The sequence below is a fragment of the Lissotriton vulgaris genome, chromosome 4_1 (assembly GCF_964263255.1).
Source record: "Lissotriton vulgaris chromosome 4_1, aLisVul1.2, whole genome shotgun sequence".
NCBI classification, from domain to species: Eukaryota; Metazoa; Chordata; class Amphibia; order Caudata; family Salamandridae; genus Lissotriton; species Lissotriton vulgaris.
The window spans coordinates 1,304,006,686-1,304,025,125 of record NC_141691.1 but is presented as its reverse complement, the minus strand read 5'-3'; the positions used below and the strand labels follow the sequence as shown (position 1 = coordinate 1,304,025,125).

At 47.1% G+C, this 18,440-nt stretch overlaps 1 protein-coding gene across 1 annotated transcript in view; it reads right to left on the bottom strand.

Annotated features, from left to right (window-relative positions):
• Positions 1–13,499, bottom strand: part of TMX3 (thioredoxin related transmembrane protein 3) — a 234,054-nt gene extending 220,555 nt beyond the window's left edge. Inside the window, exons 1-2 of the mRNA XM_086965544.1 lie at positions 13,294–13,499; positions 12,969–13,038 (exon numbers count right to left, since the gene is read on the bottom strand). Of these exons, the coding sequence (XP_086821670.1) occupies positions 12,969–13,038; positions 13,294–13,336 (113 nt within the window). The 5' untranslated portion in view covers positions 13,337–13,499. The remainder of the gene's footprint in view (positions 1–12,968; positions 13,039–13,293) is intronic.
• Between the last annotated feature and the right edge of the window lie 4,941 nt (positions 13,500–18,440).

The following is an 18,440-nucleotide window of genomic DNA, read 5'->3' as shown; positions in this document are numbered from 1 at the left end:
CCTGCTTCAACCCCCTCTGCATTCTCCGCAAGATCTACAGATGGATACCGACAGATACAAGAAAGACAGTCACCCAGGCCCTCGTCAGCAGCAGGCTCGACTACGGAAACGCCCTCTAAGCAGGAGCACTGACCAAGCTCAAACGACTACATTGCATCCAAAACGCCTCCGCACAACTGATCCTCGACGTACCACGCCATGGCCACATCACCCCACCACCTGAGAAACCTGCACTGGCTCCCGGTCAACAAGAAGATATCCTTCAAGCTCCTCCCCCACGCACACAAGGCACTCCACAAGACCGGCCCAGCCTACCTCAACAAAGGGCTCTCCTTCTACATCCCCAGACGCCATCTACGCTCCGCCGACCTCTCACACGCCACCGTCCCGCGCATCCGAAGAACAACCACCGGGTGGGAGATCGTTCTCCCACCTCGCCGCCAAGACATGGAACACCCTCCCACTGAGCCTACGACAGACCCATGACCTGCTGACCTTCATTAGGATACTCAAGACCTGGCTTTCGAACAGTAGCGCGCCCCCCCCCCCTAGCGCCTTGAGACCCTCACGGGTATGTAGTGCACTTTGCAAATGATTGATTGGGAAACAAATTGTGGTGTGGGCATGCTTAGCTAGCCTTGCTCTCCTCGCCAAGAGAATTCTCACACTCCACTGGCGATCAAGTCAAGCCCTGTACCGAAAGCCTGGTGCGGGGCGCTGGAGAAGGGCTGAGGGAGGTGCCCTGCGCTTGGAGGAGGTCCGCCATATCCGCAAGCATGCCGTTTTCCCTGAAACACCCTCTTTAATCTCTTTCTCCAACTCACATGCAATAATGACCGGCCCCTGTGAATACTGGCTTGTTGCACACTCAATGAAAGTCCCGTCACCCTGGGGGTTGCCCTTAGATCTCCCCCGACCACTGTCCCCGTACATTACCACGGAGGTGACCGACCTCCCCCCACTTCTTCCATTGCCCCCGCGGACCGCTCTTGCTATAATACCATCTTTACTGTAACCACTTCCAAATCCTAGTAGCACACATTGGATCCGTTTTGAAATTTCCCCTATACTCCAAACCCCCCCACCCCCCCCTCCCCCTCCCCCCCTCCAGTTCAAAAACACACACATATTGCTGCCACTTTGGGCACAGGATCACAGTTTTTCTTGCTTTTTATTAATTGGAAATATCTTTCATATTGCTCTTTTGTTTCTCAAATGCCCCACATCTGACATTCTTCTACTGTTATGTTTACTCTTGGCTATCGACCAGTGTGCCATATGGGCTTCTTTTGACCTCTGTTACTGTTTATTGTCAAACCCTAATAAAATACACTTGGGGGTGACGGGGACGGAAAAAAAAATACTTGCATACATTATGATCACACCCTAACAATCATCAAATTGCTAGCCATTATTAACACAATGATCATGAGGGTAGCCGATCAAGGCAACCACATAACAAAAGAAATGGGAAAAAACTACTTTTTTGGCATTAAAAACAAATGCCACCCACTGAAAATTGGTGTTCCTAACCACAGGCAAACTTTCTAAATCCGATATCGTCATTTAAAAATCTGGCACCAGAAAAGACAAAAGACTCTTGGGCAGTCACTTCAACATTCACAACAGGAAGAGCATGAGGGTGCTCTATTACCAAGACTTTTCATTTTGTAATAGTGGCCTCACGCAAATGATGGCCAATGATTTGATTTAATACTGTAAAGATCATGACCGACACTCTAAACCTATTCCCTGCATTCTCTCGTCCTGTTGCTATGACAAGAGATCTGGCAAGAGTTAAAGGTATCTCCAGCCAGATCTATAAATATCTAGAACTATTACTATTATTTTGCCATATAGATTTCAAATTTGATAGTTTCCCTAAATGGTACACAACCCTTGCAAATTTCAACAAGAAGTAGACTTCTTGTATACTTTTATTAAAACTAGACTTTACCAGATACACTAACTTTACCAGATACAATGGGGCATTCTACATGTCGACGTGATTGACAAGAGGCAAACGCAGAAACAGAGATTTTTCTGCTTTCGATTTTGAAACTAATACTGGGTCATGGGTGTGGATTCCTATTGCAGACACCCAGGACATATTGTCTGGGTTCAAGGACAACATGTTTTTTTATATTTGGGACAAGCAAGCCCCAACCCCTTGCAGCACACCCTTTGACTGCCAGTTTACAGTACATTGTGAATCATGGAAAGCATTGTTTGCAGCCAAGGTAATATTTGCGTCCATATGTTGATGTTACTCGAACTTGTATTCACGGTTCTTTAATGGAAAGCCTTTATTATTAGGGTGAGGACCTCTAAAGGAATATCGTAAGCTCAGACTGCACTACAGACAGTGGTTCAAGTATAGAAATGTGCATACACCTTTGCAGAGTTCAACAACATGATGGTATGTTTAATGCTCCCGAAACGCTCTCAGATTAGATGCACATATTTACCGAAGCATAAAATCATGACTGATAATTCTTTCTTTTTAAAATATCTTGATACTGGGCAGCTCCAGAGAGTGTAGAAGTATGAGCCCCTCGCCACCCCGCACCCAAGACAGTCCGGAGAGGTCGCTCTTCCCATTTGGTGTAGCTGGTCCCGGTCCTAGTATACCCGATGGAGTATTTTAAGGTGGATCGGACTCATGCTGGATTTTATTGCCACCTCCCTCTGCGGCCTCAGGGCCGCCTCCCAGTCCACCTCTTCCATATCCCCCACCTCTAGGTACCACTGTTCTCTCAGTTTGGCCAATCTGTCTGGCATATGGTTGTTAAGTGTTTTGTACACAAGAAATATGGCATTGGGAGACCGTTCTTCCTTTAGCAGCTCTTACTCCAGTGGCGCAAACTCTGACAAATCTGGTGACTCTATGCCCTCTGCCGTCCAAGCATGGTGTAGTAGGGCACATTTCAGAAATTTATTTTTGTGCATGGAGTGGTCACACCAGAGTTGCAAACTATATCAGCTCACAACCGCCCACAAGATCTACCACGTGGGAAATCCCCAAGAGTTCCCAGGATCTTCGCCCATTTAATTTCCCGATCTCCTTCGACCACACACCCTCCCAGAGTGATATCTCTCACTTCACCTTACCCACCCATTCGGCCAGTGGCCCTTCTCCATGCCTCCAACACCACCTGAGTGGCCAGGAGCAATCGTCGTATTCCCTTTCCACCACAGAGGTAGTGTAGACGAAGGCGGCAGGTACATTGGTTGTGTTCCAATCTATAGGTAGATAGGTGCAAAGAACCAATTGTTCAACGCTACTGTTGGAAGCCGGAGTCCCAGTCCCGCACCACTATCACCAAATGCGAGACCCGGGACTCCTCACTCAGCGTTAGGCCAAGTAAGGACACCGGTTGAGATAGCCCTGCTCACCCGCTTAGTAGCTTGGCACGAGCAGCCAGGCCCATCTCCATGGCACGAGTTACAGTATGTGCAACTACATTCACAGCAACCCAGGGGTGACACCACAAATGGACTCCACACTAGTTTGATAAAGCGAGTATAAGCTGTATATAAAAAGATATACGATCAGACCACACGATACAAAAGCCACCATATAATAAAGGGTAATAGTCGTTCTGGCTGGCTGGTAGGTTCAAATCCCAACCACCTCTTTCAAAATGCTCCGGGTGCACTTTCACCACAGAACTCTCCGGGTCTCCTCTGGCACGAAGCCACACACACAGCGTTGATGGGACTTCACGTCGACTCAGAGTGCACGTTCACCAGGCACTCCTTCCTGTGGTCTCAGTTGACACCAAGCCATGCACACCGTGCAGCAGAGACTCACTTTCTTCCGGTGCACACGATGAGCTGATCACCTCCAGAGTCCCAGGTTGCACCAAAGCAGGCACACTGCTTTATTGAGACTTACTCCAACTCCAGTGCCCCGATATCCAGGCGCTCTTCACAAATGCCTTCGGCAGCACCCCGACACACTCACCGTATCAGAGCCTCACTTCTCCGGTGCACTCAACCAGGCACTCTTCACCAGCGCCTCCGGTGCACCCCGACACGCACCCTGCACGTCCGAGACTCACTCCACTTCCGATGCAAACGTTGACCAGGCGCTCCTCACCAACGCCTCCTGTGCACCACGACACGCACCCTGCGCGTCCGAGACTCCCTTCACCTCCGATGCACACGTTGATCAGGCGCTCTTCACCGACGCCACCTGTACACCGCGACACGCACAGAGCGCGTCCGAGTCTCACTTCTTTTCCATGTGTCCAAGATCACAGGGCACACCTTCCGAAGGTCTCAAGCTGCCACAACAAGCACCCACCGAGTCACTTGAAACTACTCGGGAAACTTTTATGTTCCTATGTTTCCAAACAGGGAGCCAGCTCACCTTGAGCCCTTGGGGTAACAAGACACAGCACAATGCACAGTATTCTTCAAGCAGGGGAACCCAGCGCACAAAGCACAATCCCAACAGCCTCTTCCTTGGTTAAAACAGCAAACTGCAGACCAGCCCCAGTTCACAAAGCAAGGGTCGGTCCTTCCCGTCACTTCATTTGTTCCTTCCTTAGCAGAGGTTCCCCATGACCATGAAACAGGTCCAAGCCTTTTCAGTCTCAATCCATTATTCCAACGTTCAGAGGCCTCAGCTCTCATAGTTATACCCCTAAATGTCTTTAAAGTTTATTGTGCTCAGGGGTCCCTGATCCCTGCCTAAATCAGTTCTGGGTGTCTCCCTCCCAGTGTCACCTTTCTCCCTTTGATACTGGGGGTCTGGATCCTTAATCACTCAGCATGAGATGGGTCAATTGTTTTATAGCCGTAACCCAGGCCTCTTCACCTCCCAGGGTTTCTTGTTCGCCTACTCTCCAGATGCAGGTCAGCCTGGTGCCATCTCAACCCCTCCCTGGGTCAAGACCTCCCCCAGCTCCTCTCACCTCTCAGATGCAGTCAATCCATTTTCAGCAGAGGCACACAGAAATGCTTACAGCACAAGATTCAGCCACTTTATAAAAGAGTGGTTTCTAAACACACTCATAGAAAGATGTGTTATGACACTGTGTGTTCATGCATACTAAACTTCACCTCTCCATTTTAAACTCCTGGGAAACTAGACTAACAAACACAATACCCGGCCTCTCCCATTCTGTCCTATGGGCAGGATGGCCTTTCACCATTGAAAAACGAAATGGAGTGTTTTTCACTGTCAGGACATAGCACACACCTCAGTATATGTCTTGCCTTTTACTTAAACTGCACCCTGCCCAGGGGTTGCCTGGGACCTACCACATGGGTGCCCACTGTGTACTCAAAAGGGAAAGTAAAGCCTGACAAGTGGTTGCACTTGTCAGGACAACATGCTAACTTAGCAAACTACGCGCAGGCCCTCCACTGCAGTCCTGAGTTCCCTTCTCCGCGCACCTTTGCATTACTAGCCCCAGTACACACAGTGCACATCACTAGGGACTTTGCTAGTAAGGCAACCATACCAATCATGGCCAACCAATTACCATTACACAGGGAACAAATTGTACTTTGACACTGATCAGCAGTGGCAAAGTACCCAAAGCATCTAAATTGGCAACTATATGTCAGGAAACTGTCTAGGGGGAAAGCAAAAAGGTCACGTCCTACAGCCACCAGGTGCGCTTCCCATGAGTAGGCCCTAACGTCAAGGAGCACAATACCTTCATTGTATGGGTTATGCTTAAGGGTGGTTAGGGCTATTCTCAGGTGTCTGCTGCACCACAGCAAAGACTGCAAATCTTTCTACAGCTCGGAGAACAAAGCCTTGGGGAGCAGGCAGTACGTATTCTGCAGGACATATAGTAACAGCCAAGTTTCCTTTTAATCAGCGCCATGTCTTCATGCACACCAATAATCCTACTGTGCACTACTATTAGAATGTGTGCAGTAGAATACGTAATTTAAACAGAAGAGCAAGATGGCTGAGCAGAGAATAAACACCACAGGCCTCACAGAAATAAAAGATTATGGTGGAGAAAAGGCAAAAGGTTTAGGGGTTTGAACAAGGCAAACTAAATTCTTCAACCCAACCCACATTTTTCATACTGCTGAGTGTGTTCTTGAAGCTACTCTAGTAAAATGTGCTTTGGGGAGAAAATCTTGCTTTGTGAAAAGTTACGCTATAAAAATTAAATTGCTCATACTATCTAAAATGGGCTATGTATTAAGTGTTCATTGATTTTATTGGAGAGGGGTCATACAGCAAATTATTTAGGTCTTCCTAGACAAGCTAATTATGGGCCGAATTTCGGAAAAGAACTTCTGGGTTTTCAATGGGTGGATTGCATGTTATACAGAGTGTATATCTGCCAAACAGTATTAAAAGTGTGAGTATAGACATCTGCCTCCTTATGATTAGAACTCTTTTACACAGATCAGTATTAAAAAAGAGATTAAGCGGTCAAACAAAACCAACATTCACATTTCTCAAATGTGTGCATTTACATGGACCCTGTAAATTACATTCCCTGTATTTAGATGAGCAGTCACAGAAATGACGAGATAGATAAGCACTGCACCGTCACCTCAAAGCAATCAATCAATCACCTACCAATGAAAAAATATCCCTGAGCACCAAATCATACGACAACTACAAACGCAGCGCCACCTCCACCAGGATCCTACAATCACTCTCCAGCACTGCGCCAACTTCTAACACTGCAACACAACCACCTAAAGTTCCCCACCACATCCCAATCCCCAGCACTAATGCATCATTTAGCTCTCCACTACCATTGCAACCCCTAGCAACACGTGCCCCACACTGCCACCTCACCCACATTGCCACACCACAGCACACTATATCGTACTGTTATCACTCCAAAATAACACTTCTAGGACGGCATGCACACTATGAAGAATTGTGCCATCACTTCAGTACTGGCCCTTTATCCAACTCAACAGGCTCCCAAATGTCACTATACAACCAAGGACCATACTATAACTCATGGACACATCACCTTCCTCCTGCACTAAATCTCCACCTGTCAGGTTATACCTCCACTTAACCACCCATGTTCCACCTGTAGCACTGCAACACCACAACCCTCGGGCCAGAACTACCATTCCCATGCACATTGCTACCACAACAATTTCCTGTAATATGCCACAACCCAAATTTCACCATCTCATAGAACAAGAAAGGAACCATACCACAAAACCACAAACTGATCACAATTTGTGAACCCAGCAGTATAATATTACCATTCATTACCACCAAGTACTTAACCACCATCTCCATCCTACACCAACAGCCCCCCCAACAATGCACCCCCACCCCAGAAATGCAACACAAATTGAACAAAATTGCACCTACAACACTGCACCATCATCCTCCAGCAATGTGCCAAAACACTCACTGCAAAGTACCAATACCACACGATTTCTACTACCTCACGTGCATATACTCTCCACTTCCATCTCCTCCAACACAAATACACCCAGTGTCATGCCAACATCATACTGTAAAATTGTTCGTGGCACCTCATACATAACACCAAACAGTACACCCCTACCGTCCAGATGTGCACCGCCATCCACCAGCTGAGCAAAAGCAAGCATGCAGAACCAACTTCTCTAGCTGTGCCACATTATTCCTCAGCACTGTATAACCAAGCTCCAGAATTGCATCACAAATGCCAATCAGAACATAACGATGCAAACCAACCACCATTCATCATAAAACCAAGCACTTCAGCTCTCTTACAGAGGTAATGCACCTACAAGAACTTTGGAGGACTCTAGCTTAGTGAAGTGTAAATGGTATTTAAAATGTTCATGGAGTTTTGGCGTTCTGATTAGCAATAATAGATAACACACCATGCATTTAAGCTCAACATACAAGAAATCCGAGTCCACTAGATTAGCTATATTGAGTCAAGCATAGCGACTGACAGCAACAAGGTGGCTTTTTTCTGGTAAGTGCATTACACCTCAACAAAGCTTATGCAATAGCATCCCCAACTGGCACAACATGGCAGGCACTTCCACTGCACAATCAACTTAATCCAATACATGTGTTTAGCACTGAGAAACAAGTTCCAGAAGCATTCGAACACATACAGATAAGTAAAGGGAGAAAATCTGAATAGGAACAGTTTCACCTGTTTCCTAAATATCATGTAAAGCTACCTGACAGAAACCGCTCATAATTTACATTCTAAATTTCTTCATCTTGGTGTCTATCAATAACATCTTATCTGCTGAACCCAACTGTGCTGGGCAAATACATCGATTTTTTTTTTTTTTTTTTTAGAAGTGGAGGTATACATTACTTGACTTTCTGCTAAAATCATGACAACCCAAAAAAAGAGATAGGCAGTGGAGAAGTACAAATGAGATACGCAGCACTAAACAAACAGGTTTCTTGATAAACTTGCACAGCCAGCACTACACCAACACATTGCACGATCACTGCTGCCAAGAAGGTCACCAGAGCTGCCCAGCAAATGACAGCTTATGGCCCCAGTTGATTCAAAGCTTCTCACACCATTAACTACCTGCTGGCAACAGCTTGTAGGTGCTCATCTGCCCAGTCCCATTGTAACTGTGATTGATTGCCAATCACTTAAATAGATGAGAGGGTTGTGGCCCTCTGCAGCACCTCTGCTGTTTCCTATTCTGATACTCCTGCAATGGACTGCCTTCTGAGGTGAAGAGTGAGAGAGAGTGCTAGAGGGTGTGCAAACCACCGTGTGAAAGAAAGACAGGCATGAAAAAGGAGTGCCAGAAAGAAAGCCGCTGAGAAAAGAAGGATCACGAGAAAAAAAATTCAATAGAGAGACAGACATGAGAAAAAAAAAAAAAGAAAAAGCAGGCGTGAGAAAGAGTGAAAGAAAGGAGAAATGGTTTGCGTGCATGTCGGTCAGTTTTGTGTTGCACTGTACCATCAGCTAAAGCCCTGGAATCTGTAAGGCATCTTATTCTTCAACTACCCCACTGAGTATAACACTACAGAATTCAAAGTCATCCAAACTACCTACTACTTTCGGGAACAAATAGGTAAGAGCTGTGATGTTTATCCCATTGAAACTATAAGTAGACTACCTAGAGAGGAAGAGATCGAGAAAAAAAATGTGCAAGGAAAAAGAGAGGGTGCAGGGAAGAGCTTGAGAAAGACACATAAGAAACTTTGAGTGCAAAAAAAAAAAAGAAATGAGAGTTTTGTGCTATAGTGTAATCAAACCTAAAAAGTGCAAGAAAACGCATCCAGGTATATCCTACTGAAAGCAACAACTGCTACACCACAACAGAGGATCCTTCACTTCTAATAGGATCCCCTTCAATATCTATCCATAACCTCAGGTTAACAATTAAACTATGACTTTTCCACGTATTCCTTCCCACGTCACCTTTCACACCTTGCCCGCTGATCATTCAGCAGTGTGGGCGCTGAAATGAAAACAAGTTTACCGTCCAAATTCCACTCAAATATGACATCTATCTTTTAAATGGTTAGTGTATTTGTTGAATGCTTTTATGGCTGTAAAACTTACTCCGAATAAAGCTGAATGGACATCTATATCAACTGCAATCCTGAATACTTACTTAGGACGAACAATTGCTTACCCAGGGGAGGAAACCCTACCTGCTTCACCTGGTGTCCAAGTGCTACTGCATACAATGCTAAGCGGTTGTGCTCCAAAGCCAGTGGCCTCAACATCATTCACAGAACTTCCATCTGTATTAGTACTTCAATTTACATCCACATAATTCTTACTTCATGTTCAGTTTTCTGACCTTTGATCTATCCCCCCACCTCTTATTTCGAAACATGTCTTTGTTATGAATCACACCTTAATGTCCTCCAAAAGAGAGCGATTTACATTTTTGATTTGGAAAATTATGAAACAAGACTAATATCCCACAGGTTTTGATGAAGATAAATACAAAGAGATACACCTGTGCAAACCATGATTTAAGGTGATTGTTTACATCTGAGATGGAGCTGAAAAAATAGTGAAAAGGAAGTTATTCCAGAGTTAAGGCCGAAAGCTAGTAAAAGTAATGACGTTCTGTAAGAACCTGTGAGACCTTGCCTAAAAGATCACCAGTTAAGCTAAGGTTTGTAGTGTTTCAACTTAGGTTGAAGACAATATGGTTTTAGCCCCAGGGAGGTTTAAAATATGGTACAGATACCTTTAAACACATTGTTTCCCGAGAGAAAGCCATTATGGATTCCTGGACTGGCCACAGTGTTGCAGTACCTTAAACCAGGCAAGAACCTTGCAGGATCATTCTACACTATCTGAAGTCTTGAAAAAACAAAAACCAGAAGATCTAGTAAGAGAATATTGCCATAGTCTAGGCAAGAGGAGACAAAAGCCAAGCCATTGTTCTGTGGGAAATCGTAAGTAAAATTAGAATTTTTCAAATGAAGAACAAAATGATATAGTATGCAGCAGTCATTTTGCTCTCATGATTTGTGAGAGTGACACTGGCATCAAAGATGAAACTCTGATTCGGAGTGGTTGCAAAAGAAGGGAAAGGACCTAACCCAAAGAGCCAGACTTGTCTCAGAGGATAAAAAACACTCTAGGGCAGAGGTCTTCAAACTTTTTTAGGTTGAGCCACCCCAGCTGAATTTATTTACATGTTGAGGCCCACCACCACTTGACAAAAAATTCTGGAACCTGGTATCTACATAATCTACCGTCATCCGCATTTCCCAGTCCATATATGGCTAATAATGTTAAACACAGTAAGAGTGTTTAGAAAACTGCAGGTTTGCCAGTTGGTGCGGTGAAATGACAGAGGCTTACTACACAGTCCAAAACTACATTTTTCAAGATAAAATGCGTGCAAATTGTTACGGGTTCTCCACTTAATTCTTGTAAAGCCTCCTCAAAGAACCTTCTGTGGTCAATAAAATGAGTACCATTCAAAGACTATGGTCTCCACTGAGAAGCACTGTCCAAGGCATTAAAAAAAAAAATTCAACTCGGGCCATCCTAAGCAGCACTGCCCCATTCTCACCAGCCAGAAAAAACTCCCCATTCCTGCACTGCCCATCCTATCACAGCTTCTCGTTCCATGAAATAAAGCGGTTGACACCCTCTGCCAGGCATTGAGGTAAGCAGTTCATTTGATACACAGGATTTTAGCAGATGTCTTTCCTGGCAGAGACGTTTTAAGACATAGGCAACGTGGGCTCTGGCCCAGGGCCCCAGCGTTTAAAGGGGACCCCTGATAGAGCCAGCTCTGTTCTGGAGAGAGTCTTACCCAGACTATCTTGAATCATTCTTAAACAGATTGTTTTAACTAGCATTTTTCTTTAATGTATTTTTACTGTGGTGATGAGTGAGAGTCTACTAAGGACATTTTGAAGACAAATGTGTTTAAGTTTCATGCAACACCCATAAAAAAAAGTTTATTTAGAACAAAACAGCACTCCTATGTGCTAATTGGCTGCTGTTCTCTATTCCAAAAGCCCCATTTGAAATGGGTGAAGAACAGGTGCGCAACGCCCGTTGGACTTAAAGGCCTTCTCTCCCCCCCCCCCCCCCCCTGCGTCTGTGGGTGGCAGCCCGGGATGAGACAGCTTTGCAGGCACACACACAGCCGCACCCGAGTACTTCACAGGTCTTTTAAAGACCTTTTGCATGTTAATGAGGCGTTGATGGTCTTCACCCCTTCTTAGGGCCCCTGCAGCTCCACTCTGCCTCTCCGCCTTGTGAAACAATGGAAGGTGAAATTTTATGCTGGAGTGTGCGCCCCCCTTGAGATGGCGTCGCGCCCCCCCCCCCCCTCCTGAGATGGCGTTGCGCCCCCCCAGGAGGGCGCGCCCCACAGTTTGAATAACTCTGCTCTAGGGTTCCACTACTTGAACAGCAGCACTTATCCAGGAAGTAATGGAACACAGAACACATTTTTCCGGTACAGAATGCCGATTCTCCAAGTCTTCATAACAAACCAGCTCCTAGAGCTGTGTTACTTGGACTTTGTGAGGATTTCCTACACATACATCAGTTCTCACAGCTTAACATGTCCCACCACAGCCTTCTCTGGAACACACACCATTCAATATAAGCGTCCATCTTTTGGATCTGGACAGATTCAAGAACCTGAAAATTAACCTCCTTAATATTATGACCATTCTTGGCTTACTCACAATAAAATCAAACTTTTAACAGGCACTTCCCCAAGGTCTCCAACCATACAGCAAATGTAGACTGGCACAAGACCATGTTTCAACCACATGTAAACACCCTTCTTAGGCTAATAGGAAAACCTATGTAAATGTGCAGAACCCAACACCTGCGTCAAGTGTATTGGTAGCTTTCCCCTAAAAATCCTTATTACCACCATAGCCTGGTAGAGGCCTTTTACCCCTTCAACTTATAAGACGCATAAGCAATGAATAAAGCCCACTGGCATCAGCCCTTTCACAACTAAACCATACACACATAGCGCAATAACCGAGGCATTTATATCGAACAAAAAATTCACCAAATACACAATTTCACATGCGGAAGATCAGCAGGCAAAGATAATGGAATGCCAATAACTCCGTGTCATTAAAAATTGCACTTCCAAAGATCGAATTTAGTTTACAGCTGTAACACTGAGTGACATGGAAGTAAAGTAATTTTAATAACTATATACCAGACTTAGCCCAGGGTTTTAGCTAAGGACAGTGCATTAAGGCATGGGAAAAAAGGTAGAATGGCAAGTGGGACTAAATAAAGGGAAATCAACTGTAGTTTCATAGGTACAAAAACATGCACATGCGTACTAGGCAAAGTTTGCACGGGGGGGGGGGGGGGGGGGGGAAGACCACAAAGATACTAGGGGCGAATAGATACAGCGAGGGGGAAAAAGTGCTTCCCAAACAAACTATACCTCCCTCCCCTAATGATGCACAATCTCTCTCCGTATACCCACAGACTATCTACGACCCAAAAAGACGAGGGTGAAGCAGAAACTCGTCCATCACCGAAGAAACAGGGGCAACTTACGTCTCATCCAAATCTTCTACCGAGGCAGACACCGTGGCCAGGAGCACCAGCAGGAGCAGCAGGGCGGCCACTGCAACGACAAGAGGAAGGAAGCGGTTATTGTTGCAGGGAGCAGACAGCTTACCCTGTCACACCAGTGTGAGCAGAGGGAGCGGTGTCTCTGCAACGCTTGCACCCCTGATTTAAAGAAGCACGGGGGGGAAGGGGGCACCACATCACCATCCTCTGACTGCAGAGGAGGGAGTGCGGGCACCGCGGAAGCTCAGGGGTCTGACTAGCTCCTGCAGCTAAGCAGAGATTGCAGCGGTCTGTCAAGCGCCCGTACCTGTTGCCGTGCGGTTGATTCGGGGGACTCCGGGCGCTGCCATGAGGCCGGGTGACAGCAGAAAAGACAAGCAGCAGGACTAATGCCGGAAGGAAGCGGTACCCCGATGCCCGGCTCCGCGCCTGCGCACACAGAAGGGGGCGTGCCGGTGCGGGTTGTGAAAGCAGGGTGCGTGTCTCCCTGCTTCACCGAGCCGCTCGCTCCTCCTCTCCCCTGCCCACTTCCTGTTTATCTATGCCAGTACTCGGCTGCGCTTTAGCCACTGACAGCTACATTTAGTAGAACAATAGACTCATCAGGAGTCTCGTTTTTACGATTAACTTCACGCTCATTTGAACGACATTTCCGAGTGATCTAGAGGTTCAGGACCTGCTTATTGGCCCTGTTTTATTAGCGAACGCCATGTTGCATTCTGGAACTTTGTAGTTTTTTTACAATTACACTGTAAATCGCTTCTTAAAATGCAATCTTGAGTAAATTTGCATCTTGTATATGTGTAACTCTAACCACTAGTATCTGTAGTAGACTTTTGTGCTTACTACCTTTCTTATGTGAATTTACAGTATAATTTATCTGTTTGTATCTTTTCCTTGAGTGAATTTGCAACGTGTATGCATATAGATATATATATTTAAAGGTGGGAGCAGGCGAGAGCGGGTTATCAGCAGCATCTGAGGAAGACGAGAGTCGAAATGCATCATGCTTTTGCTGGTAATTGGTGAATAAAGGCTTCCATGGAATCCCCGCTGTGTCCCTGGACTTCTTTGCAGGAAAGAGGGTCGTTTTGGTGATGTTTTTCGCGCCTGCCAGGAGCGCGAGCAGGGACCCGTCTATCAAGTGTCCTGGTATTTGCTGGCAATTTGGACACACATCGAGGTATTGATACAGCCAGGACCACCTCAAGAATGGACCAGACCAGTTGCCACTGCAATGCAGCCTGTGACTGCACAGGGAGGTGAGCATTATTACAGCTTGCCTCAGGCCTGGTGTGTTCTGACTACGGGGCTGGACGTAGGGGACCCGAGGGAGCCTTCAACACATTTATTTCCGTTTTCACCCGCCACTACATGGCCCCCCCTTCACAAAGGCAAGTTTCAGTACTTACGGCAGTATTATCTTAAACCTGGCTGCATGACTCACCGGACTAAAGTATTATGGGAAACAAAGTTGTGCATTAGACTTCTAATCCCAGAAGGCAGCAGGGTTTGCCGTTCTCCCACCAATGGGAGTGCCACGGATATTTAAAGGAGGGAGCAGGCAAGAGCGGGTTATCAGCAGCATCTGAGGAAGACGGGAGTCGAAATGCATCATGCTTTTGCTGGTAATTGGTAAATAAAGGCTTCCATGGAATACCCACTGTGTCCCTGGACTTCTTTGCAGGAAAGAGGGTCGTTTTGGTGATGTTTTTCGCCCCTGCCAGGAGCGCGAGCAGGGACCCGTCTATCAAGTGTCCTGGTATTTGCTGGCAATTTGGACACACATCGAGTTATTGATACTGCCAGGACTGCCTCAAGAACGGACTACACCAGTTGCCACTGCAATGCAGCCTGTGACTGCACGGGGCGGTGAGCATGATTACAGCTTGCCTCAGGCCTGGTATGTTCTGACTACGGGGCTGGACGTAGGGGACCCGAGGGAGCCTTCAACACATTTTTTTCCGTTTTCACCCGCCACTACATGCCCCCCCCCCCCCTACACAAAGGAAAGTTTCAATACTTACGGCAGTATTATCTTAAACCTGGCTGTATAACTCACCGGACTAAAGTATTATGGGAAACGAAGTTGTGCATTAGACTTCTATTCCCAAAAGGCAGCAGGGTTTGCCGTTCTCCCACAAATGGGAGTGCCACGGATATTTAAAGGAGGGAGCAGGCGAGAGCGGGTTATCAGCAGCATCTGAGGAAGACGAGAGTCGAAATGCATCATGCTTTTGCTGGTAATTGGTGAATAAAGGCTTCCATGGAATCCCCGCTGTGTCCCTGGACTTCTTTGCAGGAAAGAGGGTCGTTTTGGTGATGTTTTTCGCGCCTGCCAGGAGCGCGAGCAGGGACCCGTCTATCAAGCGTCCTGGTATTTGCTGGCAATTTGGACACACATTGAGGTATTGATACAGCCAGGACCGCCTCAAGAATGGACCAGACCAGTTGCCACTGCAATGCAGCCTGTGACTGCACAGGGAGGTGAGCATTATTACAGCTTGCCTCAGGCCTGGTATGTTCTGACTACGGGGCTGGACGTAGGGGACCCGAGGGAGCCTTCAACACATTTATTTCCGTTTTCACCCGCCACTACATGGCCCCCCCTTCACAAAGGCAAGTTTCAGTACTTACAGCAGTATTATCTTAAACCTGGCTGCATGACTCACCGGACTAAAGTATTATGGGAAACAAAGTTGTGCATTAGACTTCTAATCCCAAAAGGCAGCAGGGTTTGCCGTTCTCCCACCAATGGGAGTGCCACGGATATTTAAAGGAGGGAGCAGGCAAGAGCGGGTTATCAGCAGCATCTGAGGAAGACGAGAGTCGAAATGCATCATGCTTTTGCTGGTAATTGGTAAATAAAGGCTTCCATGGAATACCCGCTGTGTCCCTGGACTTCTTTGCAGGAAAGAGGGTCGTTTTGGTGATGTTTTTCGCGCCTGCCAGGAGCGCGAGCAGGGACCCGTCTATCAAGTGTCCTGGTATTTGCTGGCAATTTGGACACACATCGAGGTATTGATACTGCCAGGACCGCCTCAAGAACGGACCAGACCAGTTGCCACTGCAATGCAGCCTGTGACTGCACGGGGAGGTGAGCATGATTACAGCTTGCCTCAGGCCTGGTATGTTCTGACTACGGGGCTGGACTTAGGGGACCCGAGGGAGCCTTCAACACATTTATTTCCGTTTTCACCCGCCACTACATGGCCCCCCCTTCACAAAGGCAAGTTTCAGTACTTACGGCAGTATTATCTTAAACCTGGCTGCATGACTCACCGGACTAAAGTATTATGGGAAACAAAGTTGTGCATTAGACTTCTAATCCCAGAAGGCAGCAGGGTTTGGCGTTGTCCCACCAATGGGAGTGCCACAGATATTTAAAGGAGGGAGCAGACGAGAGCAGGTTATCAGCAGCATCTGAGGAAGACGAGAGTCGAAATGCATCATGCTTTTGATGGTAATTGGTAAATAAAGGCTTCCATGGAATCCCCGCTGTGTCCCTGGACTTCTTTGCAGGAAAGAGGGTCATTTTGGTGATGTTTTTCGCGCCTGCCAGGAGCGCGAGCAGGGACCCGTCTATCAAGTGTCCTGGTATTTGCTGGCAATTTGGACACACATCGAGGTATTGATACTGCCAGGACCGCCTCAAGAACGGACCAGACCAGTTGCCACTGCAATGCAGCCTGTGACTGCACGGGGAGGTGAGCATGATTACAGCTTGCCTCAGGCCTGGTATGTTCTGACTACGGGGCTGGATGTAGGGGACCCGAGGGAGCCTTCAGCACATTTATTTCCGTTTTCACCAGCAACTACATGGCCCCCCCTTCACAAAGGCAAGTTTCAGTACTTACAGCAGTATTATCTTAAACCTGGCTGCATGACTCGCCGGTCTAAAGTATTATGGGAAACAAAGTTGTGCATTAGACTTCTAATCCCAGAAGGCAGCAGGGTTTGCCGTTCTCCCACCAATGGGAGTGCCACGGATATTTAAAGGAGGGAGCAGGCAAGACCGGGTTATCAGCAGCATCTGAGGAAGACGAGAGTCGAAATGCATCATGCTTTTGCTGGTAATTGGTGAATAAAGGCTTCCATGGAATCCCCGCTGTGTCCCCGGACTTCTTTGCAGGAAAGAGGGTCGTTTTGGTGATGTTTTTCACGCCTGCCAGGAGCGCGAGCAGGGACCCGTCTATCAAGTGTCCTGGTATTTGCTGGCATTTTGGACACACATCGAGGTATTGATACTGTGAGAAGTTGGCCTGATATTCAGTGTTCACTATTCTAGTGATCCCTATGTATCAGTCCAAACAACCCTTATGGTGATTGGTTGTAAGTCAACCGATAGACCAGCTATCCTAGTAGCATGGACAAGAGCAGTCTTCGGGCTAAACTCTAGAGGGCGTGTTAAGCCAGCTGTTATACCATCACATATACCCCTTGAACACCAAGTGAAAGGACACCACACAAGTGTTATGAAAATAAACAGTGTATTTATTTAGATCAGAACAGCCCTGTACTCTTTATGAGGACAGGGTACTAAGCACACAACAAAACTCTTACGAAAATACTTTAGGTTGCACAATTTACACAAATGCCCGAGGGGCACGGAAAACCATATACTATGGAAGTGGAATGCGAAATTACTAGCAGGTAAGTACTGGACTAATAGGCTTTGGAATCGCTAGGACTACGTTACTGAACCTTCAGATTACTAATAGGAGGCCTAGGGGACTCGGGTGCAGAGTGTAGACTCTCACGCGGGATGCGGGACAAAGTCTATGGAGGCTAGTAACAGCAAAGTTAGTGTTCTCGGGCGAACCCGATAAGGTAGGCTGAAAACAAAAGTGGATCTGGACCCTTGGATAGTGAGGCTATGCTGGGGCACCGAAATGCTGAAGTTACCTAGCCCAGGGGCTGCGGGTGCATAGGTCTGAAGAGACGTCGGGAATCCTCGTTGACGAACCAGGAGCCTGAAAGAAGGAGTTGCTGGCAGGCGACCAGTGAAGATTGTTCGATGGATCCAAGCCTGGATCGAAGATGGAAGACACCTGTAAGCAGAGGGGACCAAGTCCTGAATCACTAGCCAGTGATCAGATGGGCACCAGGATGGCACCGGATGGAGTCACCTCGACCAGGTGAGTGGGAGACGCTGGGCACTGCAGTCTCACGGACCAGGAGGCGTTGTCGGCGACCAGGATGGAGGTGCGAGCTGTCCCACAATGGTTGATGCTGTCGACGTCGCTGGACCCAGGATTGGGGCAACAAGTCTTGGCAAATTCAAGCCCACGCGGTGGACCTAAAATGGCGTCTGGAGTGGACCAGGAGGGTCCGGGGTGCTCCTCTTTTGGAAGGGAGCAAGGGCCAGTCTGGAGCAACCAGACCAGCAGTGGTGATGTTGTCGGTCGTCGTCGGGAAGGCCACAAGCCAGCGGGCTAGTAGCCAGACAACGTG